Source organism: Salvelinus namaycush, chromosome 7 (assembly GCF_016432855.1).
Source record: "Salvelinus namaycush isolate Seneca chromosome 7, SaNama_1.0, whole genome shotgun sequence".
NCBI lineage: Eukaryota > Metazoa > Chordata > Actinopteri > Salmoniformes > Salmonidae > Salvelinus > Salvelinus namaycush.
The window spans coordinates 13,166,534-13,190,954 of record NC_052313.1 but is presented as its reverse complement, the minus strand read 5'-3'; the positions used below and the strand labels follow the sequence as shown (position 1 = coordinate 13,190,954).

At 42.5% G+C, this 24,421-nt stretch overlaps 3 protein-coding genes and 1 long non-coding RNA gene across 5 annotated transcripts in view; 2 read left to right on the top strand and 2 right to left on the bottom strand.

Annotated features, from left to right (window-relative positions):
- LOC120050611 (transcription factor 24-like) lies at nucleotides 1-2,656 on the top strand. Its single transcript, XM_038997202.1, has 2 exons — nucleotides 1-818; nucleotides 2,651-2,656. Exons 1-2 carry the CDS (start codon nucleotides 342-344, stop codon nucleotides 2,654-2,656), a joined length of 483 nt encoding a protein of 160 aa, XP_038853130.1. The 5' UTR covers nucleotides 1-341.
- A 2,617-nt stretch (nucleotides 2,657-5,273) lies between these two features.
- On the top strand, nucleotides 5,274-8,930 carry LOC120050989. The gene is made up of 5 exons (XR_005477217.1): nucleotides 5,274-5,371; nucleotides 7,064-7,113; nucleotides 7,338-7,565; nucleotides 7,817-7,867; nucleotides 8,105-8,930. It is a non-coding gene; the product is annotated as an uncharacterized LOC120050989 (long non-coding RNA).
- On the bottom strand, nucleotides 7,975-16,801 carry mcmdc2 (minichromosome maintenance domain containing 2). The gene is made up of 13 exons (XM_038997550.1): nucleotides 16,587-16,801; nucleotides 16,205-16,335; nucleotides 15,858-16,113; nucleotides 15,636-15,758; nucleotides 15,280-15,381; nucleotides 14,558-14,686; nucleotides 12,644-12,881; nucleotides 12,240-12,445; nucleotides 11,838-12,004; nucleotides 11,151-11,330; nucleotides 10,858-11,000; nucleotides 10,200-10,309; nucleotides 7,975-9,638 (listed from the first exon to the last, which is right to left on the bottom strand). The coding sequence occupies exons 1-13, from the start codon at nucleotides 16,681-16,683 to the stop codon at nucleotides 9,469-9,471; spliced, it is 2,052 nt and encodes a 683-aa protein (XP_038853478.1). The 5' UTR covers nucleotides 16,684-16,801; the 3' UTR covers nucleotides 7,975-9,468.
- A 40-nt stretch (nucleotides 16,802-16,841) lies between these two features.
- sgk3 (serum/glucocorticoid regulated kinase family member 3) overlaps nucleotides 16,842-24,421 on the bottom strand; it is a 33,756-nt gene continuing 26,176 nt past the window's right edge. For both annotated transcript variants that reach the window (XM_038997548.1, XM_038997549.1), the window contains exons 12-17: nucleotides 23,458-23,494; nucleotides 19,748-19,834; nucleotides 19,516-19,611; nucleotides 19,235-19,390; nucleotides 18,570-18,659; nucleotides 16,842-18,452 (exon numbers count right to left, since the gene is read on the bottom strand). In XM_038997548.1, coding sequence (XP_038853476.1) covers nucleotides 18,285-18,452; nucleotides 18,570-18,659; nucleotides 19,235-19,390; nucleotides 19,516-19,611; nucleotides 19,748-19,834; nucleotides 23,458-23,494 — 634 coding nt within the window. In that variant the 3' untranslated portion in view covers nucleotides 16,842-18,284. The remainder of the gene's footprint in view (nucleotides 18,453-18,569; nucleotides 18,660-19,234; nucleotides 19,391-19,515; nucleotides 19,612-19,747; nucleotides 19,835-23,457; nucleotides 23,495-24,421) is intronic.

Here is a 24,421-nt window from a genome sequence, read left to right as displayed (position 1 = left end):
GTTGCGATACTATTTTAGCATTAATATTTTTCAAAATGCCTAAATATTCAACGGCGTGGTTATACACAAGTTCAAAATGCGCACAGTTCAAGACAAGGGTGAGGATTTGATATGCCTGCCTTCATTTATGTTCAGCAACTAATTTGACCTGTTGCAGATCATTTCAATGCATTTGCGCACACTTTACGCACACTGGTCAATATACCTACATAAACGTGTACTATTTCTGTAGGCTTATTATAAAATACAGAACTGTTTTTGTTTCAATTACAGTCTTGGCATTTTCAGTTTGTTTATGTAATTAATAGGCAAGTGAAAATGTACATTCATCAACAATACATATGTTACCCGTCAGGTTTATAAGTGCTCCCTATATGGTTGGAAGACAGACGATCCGCATGGATAGTGGAAATGGCCCAGTGACAGTTATGGATGAGAGTCCCACATCTAGCCCCAGCTCCAGCCCCAGTCCTGACATGCTGACCACCGACAGTCGACGTCCGGAGGCCCTGCAGCACTCCAGGGTGGTCCAGGCCGGTGGGCTCGGTGGCAGAGGGCGACCGGCAGCAGCCAACGCAGCACGGGAGAGGAGTCGAGTGCAGACCCTGAGAAGCGCATTCCTGGAGCTACAGAGGACTCTTCCGTCGGTGCCACCGGACACAAAACTGTCCAAGCTCGACGTGTTGATTTTGGCCACCACGTATATTGCCCATCTGACTCGGACCTTGCAAGAGGAGGGGATGGAGGAGGGAGAGAGCAATAGACAAACAGAGGCCTTACACTCGCTGAAAGGTGAAGGTTACCTGCACCCTGTGAAAGTAAGTAGGCTCAATACATTTTGACGTTGAATTGATATCGAAATTCCATTTGAAACTGACCTGACAAAGTGTGTGATAATCGTGTCTCAGCTCTATTCGATAAACCACATGATAGAAAAAAAACATGATAATAATAAAAATAGTTGGCTAACAATTATCAATCATGCATGCATAAAATGCATTTAGCCATCATTGCACAACTTTTTATATTACACAGATCTTTAAAATGAGTAGGCTTCCTATTATGTTTAATACAATTATACAGAGAGGAATGGCTATTATTGGTAATTTGCACCATAAATTGTGTAAAATTAAACATTTAAATTAATATCTTGCTTAATGTATGTGTGTTCAACTGAAGAATGACTTAAAATAAACGTATTAATTCTATTTTCAGGTGCATTGAAATCAGTTAATTGCACTCCCTAAGTAATTTGTTATCTTTTTATCTTAACAGAAGTGGCCAATGCGATCCAGGTTATACGTCGGCGCCAGCGGTCAGTTTCTGAACAATTCAAAACAGACAGAAAATCAAGGCGCATCATCGTCGACCTCGCAGATATAAATGTATCCACTGCATAAGGGACTTCTAATTCAGACGACCATTAATTAGTAAGACTCTTTCAGCTAAATCCACCCATGAGGACTTATGAAATGGACAGCAGATTCGTCGTCTGACAGTGCTTATTATTTTTATTTATCAAACAACTGAAGTCTGCTTTTGACTTCAGTATTTTCATGTAAATGAGACAGTCACGACTCTTTCAATAGTAGGAACACATTGTAAATTAATATATTATGTGATTATGTATATAAAATCTGAGAAAGCCTGAATATTGTTGCTCTTATTTTGGCCATGCTGTGTTTCTGCTCTGCTTTCTGCTGTTCTGTGCCTGTTGGAGATATTAACGTGTGTATACTTTTTAGAAATTCCGTGTCTGGTGTAATGGACATTTGCACTAAATGCATGTGTGAATAACTTAACATCTGTCATGTGAAGTGATCTGTCAGAATCTCAACAATGGTAGGAGCCTCTTCATCTTTTTTTATTACGTAAATGTTTGTAAATGTGTATTTTGATAATGACTTGAGAAATAGAAATAAGACATGTCTCCCACTCCATCGGTTGTAAATACGTTTACTGAGATGTATTTGTTCTAACTGGCCTAAATAATCATGTTCTGTAATTTAAGACAAGCTTTATCTCTTAAAACAATCAAGAGGGATTCCATTTTATTATTTGCCTAAAAAGGGAATTATGAGTTGACATTCTTTGGAAATATGCAATTTTTTTTCATGTATGTGCAGTCAGATATATATTTTACACAAATGCACAATTTTGCAACCACAACAAACTCCTCATTACAATAAATGTTAATGTATTTCAAGGCACATATTGTGGAATGTATTATAGGCCCTAGCCTATTCAAAATGGTAGTGACTCTTTCAGTGTGGTGTATAGTGTGTCTAGATGCCGCGTTCAAAACAATGGGAACTGGGAACTCGGAAATCTCTGAATTCCGACTATCAGTGTGTTCAAAACAACTGGGAACTCGGAAAAACAACTAGCTCTGACTGGGAAATCGATTTGAACGTCATCCAACTCCGAATTCCAACTCGGGAAGTCGGGCCTCTTCTAGAGCTCGGACTTCCCGACCTGAAGAGCACTGAAGTCATGATTTGACCTCCCAGTTGTTTTGAACTCGGCAAGAGGCCACTTCTATTAAAGGGATTAAAGGGAAAGTTCGGATTTGTGCAATTAATTCAAAAAAATATATCTACTTCCCGAGAGTCAGATAAACTGCATATCATTTTTATGTCTCTGTGTTCAGTTTTAAGTAAGCTGCCAACTACCGTTAGCGCAATTGCTAACTACTGAAAGTCTATGGGAACAGCTAGTGGGGGAAATCGATAAAGGGCCTCATTGCCAAAATCCCAAACTATCCCGTTAAACTATAGCATAACTTTTGAGATCATTCTAGCTTTATGAAGTTTAAATCGAATGGTCAGAGATCAATTTAGAAAGTGCACTTTTATGTAGGCTACTCAGACACTGTTACACTGCTGAAATGTGCAAATTGGAGACTTAGCATAATATTCAAAGAAAAACTGAGTTATGGTTTTAAAGGTCCAGTGCAGTAAAACAATTGATTTCCCTGTGTTTTAAATACATTCAGTGGCCAATTTATTAGGTACACCCATCTATACTAAACAAAAATATAAACACAACATGTAAAGTGTTGGCCCCATGTTTCATGAGCTGAAATAAAAGATCCCAGAAAATGTTCATACGCACAAAAAGTATATTCCTCTCAACTTTTGTGCACCAATTTGTTTACATCCCTGTTAGTGAGCATTTCTCTTTTGCCAAGATAATCTATCCACCTGACAGGTGTGGCATATCAAGAAGCTGATTAAACAGCATGCACATTACACAGGTGCACCTTGTGCTTGGACTTTTTTTTTATGCAGTTGTCACAACACAATGCCACAGATGTCTCAAGTTTTGAGGGAGCGTGCAATTGGCATGTAGACTGCAGGAATGTCCACCAGAACTGTTGCCAGAGAATTTAATGTTAATTTCTCTACCATAAACCGCCTCCAATGTAATTTTAGAGAATTTGGCAGTATGTACAACCACAGACCATGTGTAACCACGCCAGCCCAGGGCCTCCACATTCAGTTTCTTCACCTGCAGGATTGTCTGAGAACAGCCACCCGGACAGCTGATGAAACTGAGGAGTATTTCTGTCTGTAATAAAGCCCTTTAGTGGGGAAAAGTCATTCTGATTGGCCTATGCCCTCCCATGGCTGTGTCCCTGCCAAATCATGTGAAATCCATAGATTTATTTCAATTGACTGATTTCAAGTTAATGTCACATGCACAAGTACAGTGAAATGCCTTTCTTGCAAACTCAAAACCCAACAATGCAATAATCAGTAACAATGTAATACTAGAATAAAAAAAACAGGAGAAGAACTGTAACTCAGTAAAATCATTGGAATTGTTGCATGTTACATTTATATAGGTTGGACCCCCTTTGCCTCCAGAACAGCCTGAATTCTTCAGGGGAATGGATTCTACAAGGTGTCAGAAACGTTCAGACGTTTGGTATCAAGGTACAATTTTCTACAATTGGTGTCATGGGACCTAACTTGTGCCAGGAAAACATCCCCCACACCACTACACCACTGCCACCAGCCTGTACCGATGACACTAGGCAGGATGGGGCCATGGTTTCATGCTGTTTACACCAAATCCTGACTGCCTTCAGCATGACGCAACAGGAACCGGGATTAATCGGACTAGGCAATGTTTTTCCACTCCTCAATTGTCCAGTGTTGGTGATCGCGTTCCCACTGGAGCCGCTTCTTCAGGTTTTTAGCTGATAGGAGTGGAACCCGGGGTGGTTGTCTGCTGCAATAGTCCATCCGTGAAAAGGACCGATGAGTTGTGTGCACCGAGATGCCATTCTGCACACCACTGTCGTACTGCGCCGTTATTTGCCTGTTTGTGGCCCGCCTGTGAGCTTGTACGATTCTTGCCATTCTCATTCGACCTCTCTCATCAACGAGCTGTTTCCGCCCACAGGACTGCCGCTGACTGGAAGTTTTTTTGTTTGTCGCACCATTATCGGTAAACCCTAGACACTGCCGTGTATGACAAGCCCAGGGGGCCGCCCGTTTCTTAGATACTGGAACCAGCGTGCCTGGCACCGACGATCATACCACACTTGAAGTTGCTTAGGTCACTCGTTTTGCCCATTCTAACATTTAATCGAAGCAGTAACCACATGCCTGTCTGCCTGCTTTATAAAGCAAGCCACGGCCATGTGACTCACTGGCTGTAGGAGCGAACCGTTTTCACAAACGGGGTGGTGTGTCTAATAAACTGGCCACTGAGTGTGTATTTCCAGACTACGATGATAATGCCCTTTTAGTGTAAGAGCTGTTTGAAAAGACTGCCTGACATTTCTGCCTGTTTTGGTGGGATGGAGTTTTGGCCTGCCTGTTGACAGTTAATAGACCAATAAGAAAGAGAGTTCCAAACCTATCTGCCAATAACAGCTTTTTTTTCACCTTTCCCCTCCCTACTCAGACCACTCCCAGACAGTCCTAGAAAAACAATTTGTTTGAGAAATTGATCTTTGCTAAGCCATCTTTTTGAAAATGTTAATTGAAAACCCACATTAAGGTACTTAACGTGAATTGTTACCCAGAAATTATTTGATAATGAGATCAAAACGGCTGCATTGGACCTTTAATTCAAATGCAAAATTGCCAAAACACAAATACAATTAAAACACCGTTTTCAAAAGTTATAAGATAGACCTATTAGCTGCCTCATAATAATAGGTAAAACCTTGTAGTGTGTTTTTGGTAGTTGCCTTCGTGATGTGAGCTCAGACTGCGCATGCCAATAACGATGAAGCAGGAAATCTAAACTTTCTTTCTGGAAGAACAACGAAGGAGGACGCATGGAGTTTGTATGCGCTCGCACCAATATTATTTTTATGAGCAATAACTTGTTGAATTCCCCGTTCAGTCAACAGGTAGGTGGCTAATAACATTAGGCAGTCGGTTTTATTCAATAGTAATGCAAATTGGTGTTTTATCTGGCTATATAAATGTTAGCATGTTAGCTAACCTGAATGTAACGTTTCCGCCATCAAAATAAGGATTATATCCTTCCCTCTAAAAATGGATTCGAAATAATTTACGTCGTTTTATGTAATATAATCTTCCCGTTTCAATGATGTAATTGTATTGACTAGGTTATTAAGAAGTTTCCTTGGAGGGCCACGAATCAATGCCGCTGACCACGTGAGTTGGCAGACTGGCGTGGCCATAATGTGGTTAGCGCTAGGGTAAGCGAGAGACTGGTAATGTATGGATATTGTCTGGCAAAGGGTGCAGCTCATTATTTAATAATCATTCATTTTGTTTGCTAATTAACCACTCACCCCATGTTTATGCTCAAATTGGTGCATACCGCAGACATTTGAGGCACTTTTGTCGGTGCATGTGGGCTGTTGGCAATCATACTGTAATGAAACAGCAGGGAGCAGGTCTCGAACCCTCGACCTCCTAGCCCGAGGTCCGGCGCGCTATCGACTGTGCCGCAAAAGCATGCTCGAGCGGCAGAGTCGATTTCCGCGCTTATAAACCCAGGGTCGTTACAATACTATGGACCATTTTACCAAAATAAATTGACGTTTTACTTTTGGATCTTAGTATCATGTGTGAATGGAATGGGGCCATAGTCAAAAATAAATCATGACTCATCGAACGGGGTATTTGGTCCTAAATGTCCCAGCAGTATTGTAATAAATCATACTGTCAGCTGCTTGTCCCAGATCCGATGATAAATTGCCCCTTTGCCATTTCGGCCCCTATTGTTAGTTAGGTTACTGCACACCTGCTCTGGTCACCGATCATCGGATACCCCGGTGGACTGTTAATTGTCTTCGCAATGACTTCCTTGAGGAATCTCGACTTTGGACGTCTCAAAGGAGTAACGTCTTGGTTAAGGTCGTGATCTGCTGTTGAACCTTCCTTGGAAAGGCTGCAGTGTGGGCTTTCATTGTGCAGTACTCCCAAGCTGTGTTAAATGTGCCCCCTGACCCTAAGTTCATTACTCATTTTAGCTGTCTAGTTGTGTTCTGAGTGCATTGGCTATTCCTTCAGTACAGCTTATCCACGCAAGATAAAAACCAATAGTGCCACACCAGTTACATGGCAATTACTTGGGAGTACTATTTTTGGATGTCACTCAGACTTTTTCAATGTTCAGAATGCTTCCCATAGATCTGAATGTGGCTCTTTTAATATCTTTGAATATCTGAGCAGTAGAGTTGTATGCTATCTGAATCCCAGAATTAGCTGAACCTTGAATTTGGCAAACTCGACAGCCGTGTAGGCTGATTTATGACAAAAGTGTTTTTAAATATACAGCAGCAGGAATTTCACTTCAGGTTTTATGTATTTCTCTTATAGCTTTCATGGACTTGGAAGGTTCCAGACACGCATACATCTTTTGTTGTACTGGAGTGAGTCGTCCATTCTTAAACCAAGGTTTATTAAAAGGCCTAGAATATTATTTTTGCCGTTTACCCATCTGACTAAATTGGGTAGCTGAGACTAACTGAACTACCAGTATAATCACAACACTGACCATACCACAACTGTCAGTCAAATTTGATTTATTATTTTTGGCGCAAAGTTCATTTTCAGTTTTTTCACAGGTTTGTCTTTTGGGGACAGATGGTGCTGGCTATTCCAGTAGTGTACTGAGGTGAGTTCATTCCTAACTATAAGCTATGCTCTGCTAGTCGGTTGTTCTGCTGGTATTATGATGACTTCACACATTTGCCGTTTACCCATCTGACTAAATTGGGGTGTTGAGACTGTGACTAACTGAACCACCAGCATTATTTTATCTAAATAATACAATTTCAACCCACAACCTCTCGATTGGAGACCAATGATCATCAGTATAACAATGTTTTTCTCCCACAGATTTGATTGGCTGGCAGGGTACTGAAGATGCTATAAGAGATCTACGTCGGGGGTGTCACTCATTCCATAGAGAGCCTAGTGTCTGCAGGTTTTGGGTTTTCCTTTCAGCTAAGGTTTAGACAACCAGGTGATGGAGTGACCTTAACTCATCAATCGAGTACAGGGAGCAGCGAAACCTGCATACACTCTGCCCTTCGTGCAATGAGTTTGACACGCAATGAGTTTATGGTGAGTTAGGCCTATACCTTCTCTTTTCCACTGGCATTAACCAACTAGTATACAACCAGCCCACTTGAGTGGCCTGTTTGAAATCTGTTTTCCCTTCGGTTAATGTTGTGATGAGTTACCATTTTTGCCGTTTACCCATCAGACCATTATTGGGGTGCTGACAATGTGACTAACTGAACTACCTGTATTCTGAGTTATATTTTACATTGTCTATCAAATTATCATTTTAATAAGGTTCTGTTCTTTCATAGAGTTAATGGACCAGGATGTATATTGAAGACTGGTGTAAATCTTGCCCTGTGGTGAGTAAAATAAAATGTTTTTTATTTTTTAAATAAATCTGAGGGCCAAACGTGTCTTTGATCGGCAAATGTGCACGAAACTGGAGTTGTGATGAGTTCTACATTTTGCCGTTTACCCATCAGACTAAATTGGGATGCTGAGAATGTGACTTCCTGAACTACAGTATAATTGCTTGCATATTTTGCCTAACTACAATCAAATGATAGTCATGCTAATAGACTGTTCTTCTCTCCTAGATTGCGTTTGATGATCCAGTATGTGGAATATGAAGACTTAAATCTCAACCCTATGGTGAGTGTGAGGGCTAAAAATAGCCAATTGTTTTCCTTCAGTCTTCTACTGGAGTTGTGATGACTTCTCACTTTTGCTCTTTTCCTGGTCTGACTAAATTGGGATGCTGTGACATACTGAACTGCCAGTATTAACATTGATAATTATAGGTAGACGCAATGCAGCGATATGGTATAGATGCAGAGAGTAAAGGGGATAGTGGGTCAATTTCCACAACTAAGAGTGTTGAAGCGTGAGCATCTCGCTTAGCTCAATATCTGCGGTGCACCTCGTGGCAGCAGCATTTTGCAGGGTCTACCTTCAATCATTAAACCTGCAATCCCTGACTAAGGTTTGAGACTACTTATTTCATCATGCAGGGTTGTTAGACCTGCAGTAGGGGAGTTATTTCCTGGGTTGTGAGGTGTCAACTAAAATTTTTCTACCCATGAACATTCATTTTTAATGGAATTGTGATGCCTTTTCTGACATTTCTGCTAATTTACCCCTCAATGGTAGAAAGTAGTTTTAGGTTGCTGGCTAATCTCAGACAATGGTAATTTATTTAACCGAATTCTTCTATTCATTGACAATTCACAAGGTTTGGAAAGCGGTGCAGGTACTCTTCACAAATGTGACCCTGGAGACCTAAACTATCACCCTATTTGCAACTTTCTTGCCTGTCAAAAAAGCACACCCTTGGTCTGACTCCCCTGCTTAAATTTAAAGTTAAATGTTTGTTTTTAATCAGATTTTATTCTGTCCTGTTATGAAATAAAATATTTTATGGTACATTAATCGCATTTTTTTTTCTGCCTACATTGAATAACTGAAATTACATTTCATGAACTATACTGAAAAATGACTGTTCCAATTCATGGATTTCACTTGACTGCAGGTGCGTGGCCATGGGTTGGCCTGGGAGGGAATAGGCCCACCATCAGAATTAGTTTTATCAGCTGTCTGGGTGGCTTATCGCAGGTGAGGCCGGTCGGATGAACTGCCAAATTCTCATTCAATACTCTGGTGGACATTCCTGCAGTCAGCAAAGCATGCCAATTCCACTCTCCCTCAACCTGAGATATGTGGCATTATGTTGTGACAGCTGCATTATTTAAAATTGTCCCAGCACAAGGTGCACCTGTAATCATGCTACACCTGTCAGGATTATCTTGGCAGAGGAGAACTGCTCAATGTGAAGCTTTTTGTGTGTATGGAACATTTCTGGGATCAACACGTTACGTTTTATATTCTTCTGAGTAGCTCATTTCACCATTGGAATTCAATTGGATATGTAAAAATAGAAGCATCCTTTTACTTAGCTGTGGTCCTATTCCTCCTCGGTGATGTAGCTGGCGGCCCCGGGTGCGTAGGCGTAGACAAAGTGCAGGATGCTCTGTTGGAGCTGCTCCAGGATAAGGTCTCTCCTGTGGAGAGCTTCCAGGTCACACAGGTCACAGGGAAATGCTGCGTCGGGTGGGATAACGAGCGCTGAGGCTCCTGTAGGTAGAGGGCGCAGTCCCCAGACCAACTATCAGGGAACATCTAGACTACAGTCCACACTGACTGCTATTACTAGAGCAAAGAAGATCATGGCCAGGATACTCTTGCAATAACATCTGCACGTGACTGATAAAAATGTGATTTGACTATAGATGGCCCCTGTAGAAATCATCCCCTGACAAGGTTGGATTCCCTAGTCTCTACTCACTGACATTAAAGCAAGACCTGGGCATGGCTGCGGGAAGATGTTTTGTGTTTGGGGGATTCTTCACCCCGCTCTGCTGATGTATTTTTCTCACCATATACAGGAGTATTAAAGACTTGGTGCACTATTTTTGATATGGGGGGGGGGGGGGCTGCAGCCTGGCTATGGAACCATAATCCCTAGACAAAAGGTTGGACTGTGACAATGTAACTAGAAATGGTGCTGAGTCTGGAGGGGTTTATTCTTGGACTGTCCGTTAGCCAGGATGTGTGAAGGTAGGTGATTTCAACATGGCAGCAAATGGGATCTATGAGTTTGGCTGCTGACGTGGCCTTCGGTCCTGTGTGTCATACCATGTCTGAGAGTGATGGAGTTTTCACACAGCAACACAGCGATCACTGCATCCTCCTCCAGCACTGTGCTTCTCAGACACAGCTTACTGTGGGCCTCGGCCAGGGAGATCCTGGAAGAAACATGCCAATAAAGACAATTATACTGTCTCCATGGGGACATTTTGTAGAAGTAAACAAATGTTTATTTTTAGCTAAGCAGAATTTACTGAGTAATGGTACAGTTACCAACTGGCAATGCACAATAAGCATTAAGAATGATACTGTGCAAAATCGGGCAATGAAATACACCATCAGATCTGGAAAAACCTGTCTGTTAGTTATGAGTGATGAGTGTTTTATCTATATAGTGCCACTGATGAAATTGGGTTTATTTTTATACAATCTGATACCACTGAAAATATTTTCCAACCTACACGAAAAATAGTCGACCCAGGCACCCATTTATAGGTTCTGTAAATGAATTGCGCTCCACCTTGTGGAGAAATATGACATTACAGAGAATCCTTCTAAAGCACAAGATGCTGCAGGTGCCCTGAGAATGAAGGGATTTTTCACTTACACATTGTTAAACATTACAATAAGTAAAAGGGTGATGTGTATAATTATTAAACATGGTATTTCTTTAATGAATAACCCTCAGCATGTGGTGGGCCCTTACAGTAGCTTAATGGAGGCCACAGACACCTTTGCACCATGGCCCGAGTCTGAGCGGACCCTTCTGCTGGCCATGTAATAGCCATGTATCATCATCTCTGCCCCAGGGCTCAGCTCTGTCTGGATCCTCTGGGTGTGGGCCAGAAGCTAGGGGAAGGAAGAGAGCACAATGGTAAGTCATAATGTTGTCTGTCACAAAGCATCTAAAAGTGTGCGGATGTATTTTGTGTGTGCCATAAATTACATGAAAAGGTGAAAATCATAATTTCATAGTGTGTACAGTATTGTGTGGTTTACCTCCTGATAGTCCTGTGTGGTGAACTGCATGCAGGATGGGTAGAGGGGCTCTCCGGGCTGCACTGCCTGCCTGAGGGTGTGCACCGTCTGGGCTAGCAGAGCCTGCTTTCCCCCTGCCTCCCGACACAGGATCACCAGACCAAAGGCCTCAGCCAACTGGGCAGGGACCGGGCCCATGTCCTACACACACAATGGATAACATATTTTTATGTGGCTGGTAGCTAATTTTGTAAAAATACTTTGACCTACTACCTTAACATGGAAGTACTATATTTACCACTAGAGTACTGTTTCTTGTCCATCCTGAATTGGCACTGAGGCCAAAGTGGAGGAGAACCTGAAAGCGTTTGTTTGGGCGGGAGCCTGTTCCATGAGTGGGACAATTAACTACTTCCTCTGAAGAGAGTAAATTGTCTCCCCTTCCTGCTTTGCCTACATAAAGCATACGCCTAAACAGACAATTGGCTGGTTCAGAGATTTGACATTTTGGGAACACATATTTGCCAGTGCTATTGGCATTGTGTGGTAGGAGAAAGGGTTTCAAACTGCTCAAATGGAATAGCATTGTTGCAGAATCACCATATCAGACAACAACCCAATGGGGACACATCGGGGGCACACACATTTATCAAGTGCAGTAGTCCAATAAATTTGAATGGTAATGTAAATTAAACAACTATGACCCACCACTGTTCCCAGCACTGTACTGTCAGTCCTGGTGGTCTTGTTTGAGGGAGCTGTGGAGTCTGCCAAGGCCCAGAAGCTGCACTGGACAGGGAAGGAGATCTGCTGGTCAGCATCCTCTCCATACTTCTTCCCTGGGATGATCACAGACACTGTCCGACTCTCCAGAGCTGGTTAGGGAAGGAGAGTGGTCAAAGGTGAACTAACAGTTGGGGGTGGATAGAAGGCAAAGGCCCAGTGTGCAACCAGTCCCTTGGGTTATACACTCAAATAACCTACTCTATACTTTGTGTCACAGGAGATGCCATAATGTTTCTTCGTTGTTGCATTGCTTTGACAAGACAACACATTAGCTACAGCTGTATCAGACTGGCTCCAGGCTACAAGGTAAGCAGGGCTCTGTACCTGACTGAAGGGCGTCCATCTTATCCTTCCTGTGGTGGCCCAGGTCCCCGAGCATGCAGACGCCCCCAGTGGCCAGCAGGGCGGAGCCAGCGTGGATGTTAGCCGTGCCCGCTCCGTGTTCATCACGAGAAAGAGAGGCAAACATCTCCCCTGTCGCAGGGTGTCTCACCCCACGGCCAGCCAGACCCAGGCTGTACATCATCAGCCTAAGACGGGGGGTAACGGAGGCTGGCTCTCAACTATTTATTTATGCTGTTGACTTGAATATGGGCATAGTACAATTTTACTGTAGTAGTGTTATTGTTTTGGTCATTGTATTGTGCTTCCTAAGAACTTGGTTGATTGATTCACTGATTCAGAGATTGATTAATTGACTATCTGACTGAAGGATTATAATGCAGGACCTGTCCAGTATGAGTGTGTCAGTAGTCAGGGCTAGCAGGTCCAGGCAGTGCAGTGAGTCTGGGTTGTCCTCCCGGCCCTGGACCAGGCTGAGCAGCAGGCCCAGCTTCAGTGTGCTGTACAAGCCCGGGGGAACCACAGGGGAGCCAAACGTGTTAGCCACAATGGCAGAGAACCTCCAGGGGGAACAGGCTGTTGCCGTCAACAGGGCCTGGAAGTTAGAGCTGATGGTGCCAGTGTCTGGGGGTGTGGTTGAAGGAAAAGAAGCGGGGTGGAGTGAATCTACTGGACTGTGAGGTGTTGTCATTGAATATACAGTACCAGTCAAAAGTTTGGACACCTACACATTCAAGAGTTTTTCTTTATTTGTACTATTTTCTACATTGTTGAATATTAGTGAAGACATCAAAACTATGGAATCAAATCATAATATATTTTATTTTAGATTCTTCAAAGTAGCCACCCTTTGCACACTCTTGGCATTCTCTCAACCAGCTTCACCTGGAATGCTTTTCTAACAGTCTTGGAGTTCCCACATATTCTGAGCACTTGTTGGCTGCTTTTCTTTCACTCTGTGGTCCAAACCATCTCAATTGGGTTGAGGTCGGGTGATTGTGGAGGCCAGGTCATCTGATGCAGCACTCCAATCTCCTTGGACAAATAGCCCTTACACAGCCTGGAAGTGTTTTGGTTCATTGTCCTGTTGAAAAACAAATGATAGTACCACTAAACGCAAACCAGATGGGATGGAGTATTGCTGCCGAATGCTGTGGTAGCCATGCTGGTTAAGTGTGCCTTGAATTATAAATAAATCACTGACAGTGTCACCAGCAAAGCACCATCACACCTCCTCCATGCTTCACGGTGGGAACCACATGCTGAAATCATCCGTTCACCTACTCTGAGTCTCACAAAGACACGGCGGTTGGAACCAAAAATTCCCAATTTGGAGCCAAAGGACAGATTTCCACCGGTCTAATGTCCATTGTTCGTGTTTCTTGGCCCAAGCAAGTCTATTATTCTTATTAATGTCCTTTAGTAGTGGTTTCTTTGCAGCAATTCGACCACGAAGGCCAGTTTCAAACAGTCTCCTCTGAAGAGTTGCTGTTGAGATGTGTCTGTTACTTGAACTCTGAAGCATTTATTTGGGCTGCAATTTCTGAGGCTGCTAACTCTAATGAACTTATCCTCTGCAGCAGAGGTAACTCTGGGTCTCCCTTTCCTGTGGCGGTCCTCGTGAGAGCCAGTTCTTTCATATCGCTTAATGGTTTTTACGACTGCACTTGAATAAACATTTTCTGGATTGACTGACCTTCATGTCTTGAGGTAATGGTGGACTGTCGTTTCTCTTTGCTTATTTGAGCTGTTCTTGCCATAATATGGACTTGGTATTTTACCAAATATAGGGCTATCTTCTGTATACCAACCCTCCCATGTCACAACACAACTGACTGGCTCAAACTCATTAAGAAGGGGAAAAAATGCCACAAATTAACTTAACAATTTAATTGAAATGCATTCCAGGTGACTACCTCATGAAGCTACTCATGAAGCTGGGTGAGAGAATGCCAAGAGTGTGCAACGCTGTCATCAAGGCAAAGGGTGGCTATTTGAAGAATCTCATAAAATATATTTAGATTTGTTTTACACTTTTGGTTACTACATTATTTCATAGTTTTTATGTCTTCACTATTATTCTACAATGTAGAAAATAGGTCACAAAAAAAAACTGGAATGAGGTTTGTCCAAACTTTTGACTGGTACTGTACAGTGTTCTGATATAAGCAAGTCAGAGGAACATGCATGTTCCTTATGAATGGCTTTCTCAGAGTAGCTGAAAATCAGATCTATAGATTATGAATAGGATTTAATGTAAGCTGATCTGTACCATTGTAAGCATGCATATAGGTCCTTACATTCAGGCTCCCACGGTTGAACGCTATTGGCCTCCACACTCCAGGTGACGTTGGGCCACTGGTGGACATGGGCCGGTATGCCCAGCACCCTGTACAGACGTCCAATCCTCATGGAGTTACACAGCTCATCTACAACGTTGTGAGGGAAACAGAACCATAACACTCAGAGGGGTTGTTCGGTTCTGTCCTGCTGTTTCCTAATTATTGGAGGAACATGCAAGGCACCTAACACACCCCTGCCAAGAGCAACACAGGAACCAGGCCCTTGGAACAAAGATCTCACTGTGTGTGCGTTGGGCGACCCAACTAATGAGTGTTTCTTACACTTATTAACATATATGTTTAGTAACGTGAGCCAGCTGTGTTGAATTCCTCCAGAAGACTAGGTCAACAGAATATGCTAATACTGGCACTGAGAATCACTGCTCTCTCAGGGGTAATGGCTGGACAATGTTATTGGAGGGCACAGGAACACCTAATATCTCACCCAGGGGCACTACTGCGTGGCTGGCTACTCAAACCTCTATTTTAACTCTTCCCCCACTGGATTTTGGCTCAAATTACATTTGTCATGGAAAAGGAAGAGAAAATTCCTAACAAACTTCTAAGTTACTTTTCTAAGGAGATATCGAAGTCAAATCTATTAAAAACGAAATCTTGACTTGCAATATGTGAACATTAAAAAACGTTTGGGCAAAATTATCATTATTATGTGAGCTTACCTCTGAGAAACAGGGTGACAGACTGGTACCTGAGGGCACTGGGAGGATGGACTTTCAGGACATCCAGTGCTTTAACATGGATCAGCTCTACAAGCTGCTTGTCTGTTTCCAAACCACATTATACTTACATGAACATTTACATTACAAAGGTCAGTCATTTAGCAGATGCTCTTATCCAGAGCATCTTACACTTTGTCTCACCTAGTTACCTTAAGATGGATGCACTATCACATTCAAGTACATTTTCTTCAATAAAGTAGCTGTCTGTAAAATCAGAGCTAGTAAGAAATGACGAGCTACATGTAAGCATGGCATGTGAGGCTACTTCATCAGGTATCATTTAGGGACATTCTCACCCCCCAGGACCCGGAACTTGATGTCCTCTTTGAGGTGAGAGGAGCAGAGCAGGCAGCTGAAGTCACTCCTCACTGTGGCTGACTCAGTGGCTCCGGGTGCATGCACTCTGATGTGATGGAACCCTGAGGATAACATCATATTACAGAATTTGAAATTGTTTTGTAAATGGCATTACCGTGATGTTATGAAAACAGAAATAGGTTACTTGTAATCAGGCCTACCTGTTGAGCAGGGACAGTCCTCCTCAGAACAGAGAAACCTGGCTCCCTGAGTGTACTTGGAGACCCTAGTCATTGCGATGGCCAAGCCCTCCATGGCAACAGGCCTCATGGGGCCATAACCACAGGGAAACTCACAGAGGTCCAAGGTGTACTCAGGGAACGGAGGTAGGTGTGTAAACTTCAGGATCACATTCACCTGACTTTCTGTGTGGATTTTCTCTATGAGGGAGAGTGTCTTTATTGACAGAAAACAAACCTGAAAGAGTGACAAAAAAACGAATACCAGTATGTTCAGAATTCAAGGTTTGAATAAGGGGTAATGAAAATGGGAGATGTTTTGGACTTACAGATTGAAACAGTGCTGTAGCTTTGAGGGGGTCATTGAGAACACAGTCACCCAATCTAGGATCCAGTTCGATTAGGTCTGAAGGGTTCACACGGATACAGAACCGATACACAGCCTCATTTCGCTGGATGTCTGAAGGGAATAGGTAATTGGGTGATTGATTTAGCTATTATAAAGTCAACTCTAACAATTTACATAACCAGATCAGTTATTTAACAGTTTGCTGTCATCTATGAAGGACTGCGTCTCACTACATCCTCCAAGTGGGTACAGGGTTGCCTAGGTTACCCTTTCCTCAGGAGTCACACAATCCCATTAGCTAGCTAGCTAACACTGACCGAAAGCTCTCGCTAGCTAGCCTACCACTGCCCCTTAAAATTTACCGTTGAATGGTTTGCAGTCTTCGGCAAGTTGAAGAAGAGCTCCACTTCTGTCTAGAAAAGACAAAACTGACTCTTTCAGTAAGAAAACGTCTTCCATTTTCTGTTACCGACTGACTAACGTTAGCTAAAGCGTTGGCTGAAGAGACTAGTCACACAGTCAAGATATCACGCGACTTGAACATTTGAACTGTGCTCGCCAATTTTAGAGCAGACAGACAAGTCCCCCCCATCTCCGTAATAAACAAGACATCGAAAACAAACTTGTTGGTTCATTTAATTATTATTTTAATGCACAGTACATCCAAGGCATTGTATTGAACAATGAGGCCTGTTGACCACACTCGTTAGTTAGAATTGGTATGAAAATCCTAGTCTGGTGGTTGAGGTTTTCTGTGAGGATTTCTAAGGAATATCTGAGTGTCAATTAAGGCAAGATTATGAGCTTGTAAACTATAATACAGACAGGCAAGCAAACCACAGAAATCAATCAGATGGCGCAGCACCTGTTTGCAAAGTAAAGTCACTGGAGCCATTACAGAAAAGGTCTATATATACACACACAATGAAAATATGAACTGAAATGACCTCTGTCAACACAAGACTATATTCCGTGACCTAGTATTTCCGACTGAGAACCCCCCCATACAAATGAACAATGAACCTCTATAAATAAACCTACTACAAGCGCTTTCTAAATATACCATTAACCAGTGATCTTGTTAGGATGAACAAACTTTTGATATTGGAAGAGACAAAACAATCACTTTTAGCTGTTCTGAAAGCATATAAACGACATGTTCACTGCCATTTCATTAAATCCACAATGTCTGCTTTTAAAGTGGAACGAAAATATTTAGATTTTGAGGAAGCGCTTTCATCCCAACTCCCCACTTACATTTTGGATTTTATTTGGGGGATTCTTTTTTATTTTTTTACCCACCCCAACAACACCACACTGAATGTCCTCGTTTCTTCAAACGAAGAACCAAAATGGACATGAGCCAACAACCAATACATGTGTCAAGAAAGAAAGATGGCCGACATTTCTTAAAAATATAATTTGTTATATAAATATCATTAGGTAAAAATAAAGTTTTTTGACACAGTCTGCAGCCCAAACCCTTTTCATAAGTGCTGTCTGATCACAACTTCTGCTCACTTTGGCTTTTCTCAAAACGGGTTCATCCACAATATAAATTCTTCCCTTTTATTCAAAATATTTAGGACAGGTTAAGGCAGTGTTTTTCAGTTCTGATCCTGGAGACCCACAGGGTGTGCAGGCTTTGTTCCAGCATAGCACTAACACACCTAAATACACTAATCAACAAGCTACTGGGCTGGAACAAATCCTGCATACCCTATAGATTTCCAGGACCAGGATAGAATAATACTGGGTTAAGGCCAAGGCTCTACAGTGCATCCATTTTGATCGCATATGTGCCTTAAGATCTTGCTGTGCGACATGGAATTTTTATTTAGGAGCACCAGTGCGCCTAGAATAATTAAGGATTCTAGCTTTCTTACCTCAAATATTTTTCAATGTGGTCCTACATTTCTTTGTGTGCACCTACATTTTTCAACTTAGGTGCACACGTGCTCCTTGTAAAAAAAAAAAAAAAAATTAAAAAAAAAGTTAGCGTAGAGCCCTGGTTAAGGCAATTTCCCAGAACTCTGGGGCAGGTCCTCACAGCAAGTCTTTCATAGGAAGGAGTCGTCTGAGGGGGGTGCGTAGGAGAAACCTAGGAAGGCATCATCAGCCTCCATTACACTGGCATTGACTATGGCATGTTCAGTATAGCACACAGAGTTTGGAATGGTCTCATCTGTGAATTCTGGATCAAAGTTTGTGATGTCGTAAGGAGAATTCTGCAAAACAGGAAAGAGGAAAAAACAAACATCAGTTCATTCATGCTTGTGGTCTGGTGTTGCATCTGCCGTGTGTTGCCGTACATCAGAATCACATGTAACCCTGAGAACATTTACCACATTGGGAGTGAATGGAGGTGGAACCTTTCTCTGTTCCAGGTCATCCCACTTGATCGCAGAGAAGAAGTTATGTGCTTTGATCTCATTCTGAAAAAAAGAGAATAGATCTTTTTAAGTTCTAGAACAACCAAGGCAAATGTTATTACTTCATACTGATGAAAGCGATGTAATGCAATCCATCTGCCAAGAAGAAATGAACATTGCCAGACACTGCAGCTATTGAGCAACTCCTGGTCATGACAATGTTTCTCCACCAGAGAGAGTCAGATGCCATACAGCAATACATGAGTCACAGTTGTGAGACTATGAAGCATACTGCTGTGTTTCTTAAATAAATGGTAGCTTTGGATTTAGAGCACTGTAGGCTGCGGAGGGGAGAACAGCTCACAATAATGGACGGAACGGAGCAAATGGAATGGCATCAAACACCTGGAAACCATAGGTTTTATATACCAACTATTCCGCTCCCTTCACACCACGAGCCCGCTCTCTCCAAGTAAGGTGCCACCAACCTCCTGTGACTTCGAGGAAGGTCAATTTGTGTGTATTTAGTGAGTTTGGAGTATTTAAAAAGTCTTGGGTCACTGGAATATTTTCTAACTAAATGAGATGGGTGACATAAAACCATAAACCACTGCCATGCTGTGAGGGTCACCACTCACAAAGTCGTCTCTGGAGCCCAGTCTGTGTGTGCCGTCCTTCTCCAGTAGAGCCTGCAGGAGGGACCAGGCCGTGTTGGACGCTCCGGGACGCATCATCAGGGGTTTGTGGAGGATGTTGTCATACATCTCATGGGTGTCTCTGCTGTAGAACGGAGGCTGTGGAACAGAGGGGAGATATATGTGTGTTACTGTTAAGACAGTGTGTGATCAGGCATTATGTCAAGGGTGCATTCTGTCCGTACATATTGTGCCTGTTTTCAATGTCTACTACTGTAACTCACCAGGCCAAAGAGCATTTCATAGAGCACTGATCCTAGACACCACCAGTCCACTGTGTTGTCATATGGTTGTTTCCTCAGGACCTCTGGAGCTAGGTACTGGGGGGAGGAGAAAGTTAAATAAATTAGCAATGACAGGCCTTTTCAGTCTCAATCCAGAACAGTGGTCCAGAGATTAAAACAGGTTATTATGCCTTATTACATACGCTGTCCTGGAAAACATGTTCAACATTACCTCAGGTGTCCCACAAAATGTGCTTGTCGTCTCGGCTTGGGAAATGCCTTCCTTGCACAATCCGAAGTCCGTCAAAACTATATGTCCCTTTAAAGAAGGGGAGTCAGGGACAATTTTAGACAGTGTTTGCCACCATTATCCTCAGTCAGAACATATATTTTCTTTGTGGAATTTTGGCCAGAGTAGCCAACTCTCAGGACACTCGCAATTTCCTCAGTCTCAATAAGGCCAGTCAGGAAACGCATTAGTTAAACATAATCAAATCACAAACGTTCCTCTTCTAAACTGAAAATGACACTGCCGTTCGTGTGAGATGTGTTAGCTGGTGAAGGGTTAGGCTTCACCACAGACACTTGCTTTCTTTATAACTTGTTGGATTGGTTAGTTTGAGACATTCATCTGATCATTTTTTCCACTGACTAAACTCAGCAAAAAAAAACGTCCCTTTTCAGGACCCTGGCTTTCAAAGATAATTTGTAAAATGCCAAATAACTTCACAGATCTTCATTGTAAAGGGTTTAAACACTGTTTCCCATGCTTGTTCCATAAACAACCATAAACAAATAATGAACATGCACCTGTGGAACGGTCGTTAAGACACTAACAGCTTACAGACAGTAGGCAATTAAGGTCACAGTTATGAAAACTTAGGACACTAGAGGCCTTTCTGCTGACTCTGAAAAACACCAAAAGAAAGATGCCCAGGGGCCCTGCTCATCTGCGTGAACGTGCCTTAGGCATGCTGCAAGGAGGTATGAGGACCGCAGATGTGGCCAGGGTAATAAATTGCAATGTCCGTACTGTGAGACGCCTAAGACAGCGCTACAGGGAGACAGGACGGACAGCTGATCATCCTCGCAGTGGCAGACCACGTGTAACAACAATTGCACATGATCGGTACATCTGAACATCACACCTGCGAGACAGGTACAGGATAGCAACAACTGCCCGAGTTACACCAGGAACGCACAATCCCTCCACCAGTGCTTAGACTGTCCGCAATAGGCTGAGAGAGTCTGGACTGAGGGCTTGTAGGCCTGTTGTAAGGCAGGTCCTCACCAGACATCACCGCCAACAACGTCGCCTATGGGCACAAACCCACCGTCGCTGGACTAGACAGGACTGGCAAAAAGTGCTCTTCACTGACGAGTCACGGTTTTGTCTCACCATGGGTGATAGTCAGATTCGCGTTTATCTTCGAAAGAATGAGCGTTACACCGAGGCCTGTACTCTGGAGCGGGATCGATTGTGAGGTGGAGGGTCCGTCATGGTCTTGGGCGGTGTGTCACAGCATCATTGGACTGAGCTTGTTGTCATTGCAGGCAATCTCAACGCTGTGCATTACAGGGAAGACATCCTCCACTCCCATGTGGTACCCTTCCTGCAGGCTCATCCTGACATGACCCTCCAGCATGACAATTCCACCAGCCATACAGCCCCCCTCCCCTTTGTTCAGGGACACATTATTCCATTTCTGTTAGTTACATGTCTGTGGATCTTGTTCATACAAATATTTACACATGTTAAGTTTGCTGAAAATACACGCAGTTGACAGTGTGAGGACGTTTATTTTTTTGCTGAGTTTAGTAGTAAACACTGAAACATTTTAACTCTACAAAAATATAAAAACGCAACAATTTCAAAGATTTTACAAAGTTAGTTCATCTAAAGAAATCAGTCAATTGAAAAAAAATATTAGGCCCTAATCTATGGATTTTACACGACTGGGAATACAGATATGCATCTGTTGGTCCCAGATTTTAAAAAAAAGTTAAGGTAGGGGCGTGGATCAGAAAACCAGTCAGTATCTAGTATGACCACCATTTGCCTCATGCAGAGCAACGCATCTCCTTCGCATAGAGTTGATCAGGCTGTTGATTGTGGTCTGTGGAATGTTGTCCCACTCCTCTTCAATGGCTGTGCGAAGTTGTTGGATATCAAATACATTTTTATTTGTCACATGTCCCGAATACAACAGGTGTAGTAGCACTTACAAGCCCTTAACCAACAATGCAGTTCAAGAAATAGAGTTAAGAAAATATTTACTAAATAAAGTAAAAAATAAAATAAAAACAAAATAACAATAACGAGGCTATATACAGGGGGTACCAGTACGGAGTCAATGTGCGGGGGTACAAGATATTGGCACAAACTGGAACACGCCGTCTTACAAGTTGAGCCAAAGCATCCAAAACATTTTCAATGGGTGACATGTCTGGTGAGTATGCAGGCCATGGAATAAATGGGACATTTTCAGCTTCCAGGAGTTGAGTACAGATCCTTGCGACATGGGGCTGTGCATTATCATGCTGAAACATGAGGTGATGGCGAAGGATGAATGGCACAATGGGCCTCAGTATCTCGTCACGGTTTCTCTGTGCATTCAAATTGCCATCGATAAAATCCAATTGTGTTTGTTGTCCGTAGCTTATGCCTACCCATACCATAACCCCGCTGCCACCACATGGCACTCTGTTCACAATGTTGACATCAGCAAACCGCCTGCCCACACGACACATTACTGGCAAATTCTCTTAAATAACATTAGAGGTGGTTTATGGTAGAGAAATTAAATTCTCTGTGGACATTCCTGCTCTAGTGGACATTCCTGCAGTCAGCATGCAAATTGTACACTCCCTCAAAAATTGAGACCTTTGTGGCATTGTGTTGTGTGACACAACTGCACATTTTAGAATGGCCTTTTATTGTCCCCAGCACAAGGTGCACCTGTGTAATGATCATGCTGTTTAATCAGCTTCTTGATACGCCACAACTATCAGGTGGATGGATTATCTTGGCAAAGGAGAAATGCACACTAACAGTGCTGTAAACAAATGTGTGCGCACACATTTTGAGAGAAATAAGCTTTTTGTGCATATGGAACATTTCTGGGATCTTTTATTTCAGCTCATGAAAACATGTTGCGTTGATATTTTTTTTTCAGTGTAATAAAGGCTAAACTAAAGTAAACACTTTCCTTGAGGTTAAACTGATATGCAGAATTACACTGCTCAAAAAAATAAAGGGAACACTTAAACAACACAATGTAACTCCAAGTCAATCACACTTCTGTGAAATCAAACTGTCCACTTAGGAAGCAACACTGATTGACAATAAATTTCACATGCTGTTGTGCAAATGGAATAGACAAAAGGTGGAAATTATAGGCAATTAGCAAGACACCCCCAAAAAAGGAGTGATTCTGCAGGTGGTGACCACAGACCACTTCTCAGTTCCTATGCTTCCTGGCTGATGTTTTGGTCACTTTTGAATGCTGGCGGTGCTCTCACTCTCGTGGTAGCATGAGACGGAGTCTACAACCCACACAAGTGGCTCAGGTAGTGCAGTTCATCCAGGATGGCACATCAATGCGAGCTGTGGCAAAAAGGTCTTTGGCAAAAAAATTGTCAATCAGTGTTGCTTCCTAAGTGGACAGTTTGATTTCACAGAAGTGTGATTGACTTGGAGTTACATTGTGTTGTTTAAGTGTTCCCTTTATTTTTTTGAGCAGTGTATTTTGGGTAATGTTAAAATACCAGGTAGACTACATTCATGGGAGGAGGATTTCAGTTGTCAAGAAACATTTGTGCAAAGGCAGTTGTTAAGCAAAAAGATTGCTAATGTAGTTTTGATTGAATACAACCCTAAGCTACTCCACATATAAAACAGATTACTTACGCACTGCAAATGAGTTAGGATGTCACACTTACTTCAAAGTCGAGAAGGATATTTTCTGGTTTCAAGTCCCTGTGAAAAAACAAAACATGAACATTATCCAAAGTTGTTGTTATTGGATAATAGAACTGTGCTTAATGGATTACAAGAGCTATTATCTTCCTACTTCTGGGTAAGTGGCCAACTGAAGAGCAACAGAGGATATCAAAACAATCATCAAGAGAGGTTTCTTTAATCCTAGCGATTTGCATCCAGTTGATATCAATGTACACGAGTCACTGAACCAGCATTACACTAAACCGGGGTGGCAGGTAGCATAGTGGTTAGAGCGTTGGGCCAGTAACCAAAAGGTTGCTGGATCGAATCCCAGAGCTGACAAGGTAAACATCTGTCATTCTGCCCCTGAACAAGGCAGTTAACCCACTGTTCCCCAGTAGGCCGTCATTGTAAATAAGAATTTGTTCTTAACTGACTTGCCTAGTTAAATAAAGGTTACACAAACTGAAACAACAGGTAAAGTGGATGGCTTGAGGGACTATGGGGACAGACCCATGTTGAGGGAAAATTGCCTTCACATGTTTTTATTTAACTAGGCAAGTCAATTAAGAAGAAATTCTTGTTTACAATGACGGCCTACCAAGAGGCAAAAGGCCTCCTGTAGGGACGAGGATTAAACATTTAAATGTGGGACAAAAACACACATCACGACAAGAGACACCACCACACTACATACAGAGAGACCTAAGACAACATGGTAGCAGCACAAACATGCGTTACGTTCCCCAGCTCAAACAGAATGGGAACTAACAGTCACAACAACCAAAACTTTCCCGCTAACAAGATGGCAACCAGCACAGGTGTAACACATACTGACAAATGAGGTGACACCAATCAGTGCGCCCTACGTACTAAAGTCCGACCTCAAAAAACATAAATGGAAAAACTAAAACCTGTAGCACATGGTACAAACATTGTTAGGCACAGACAACAGCACGAAGG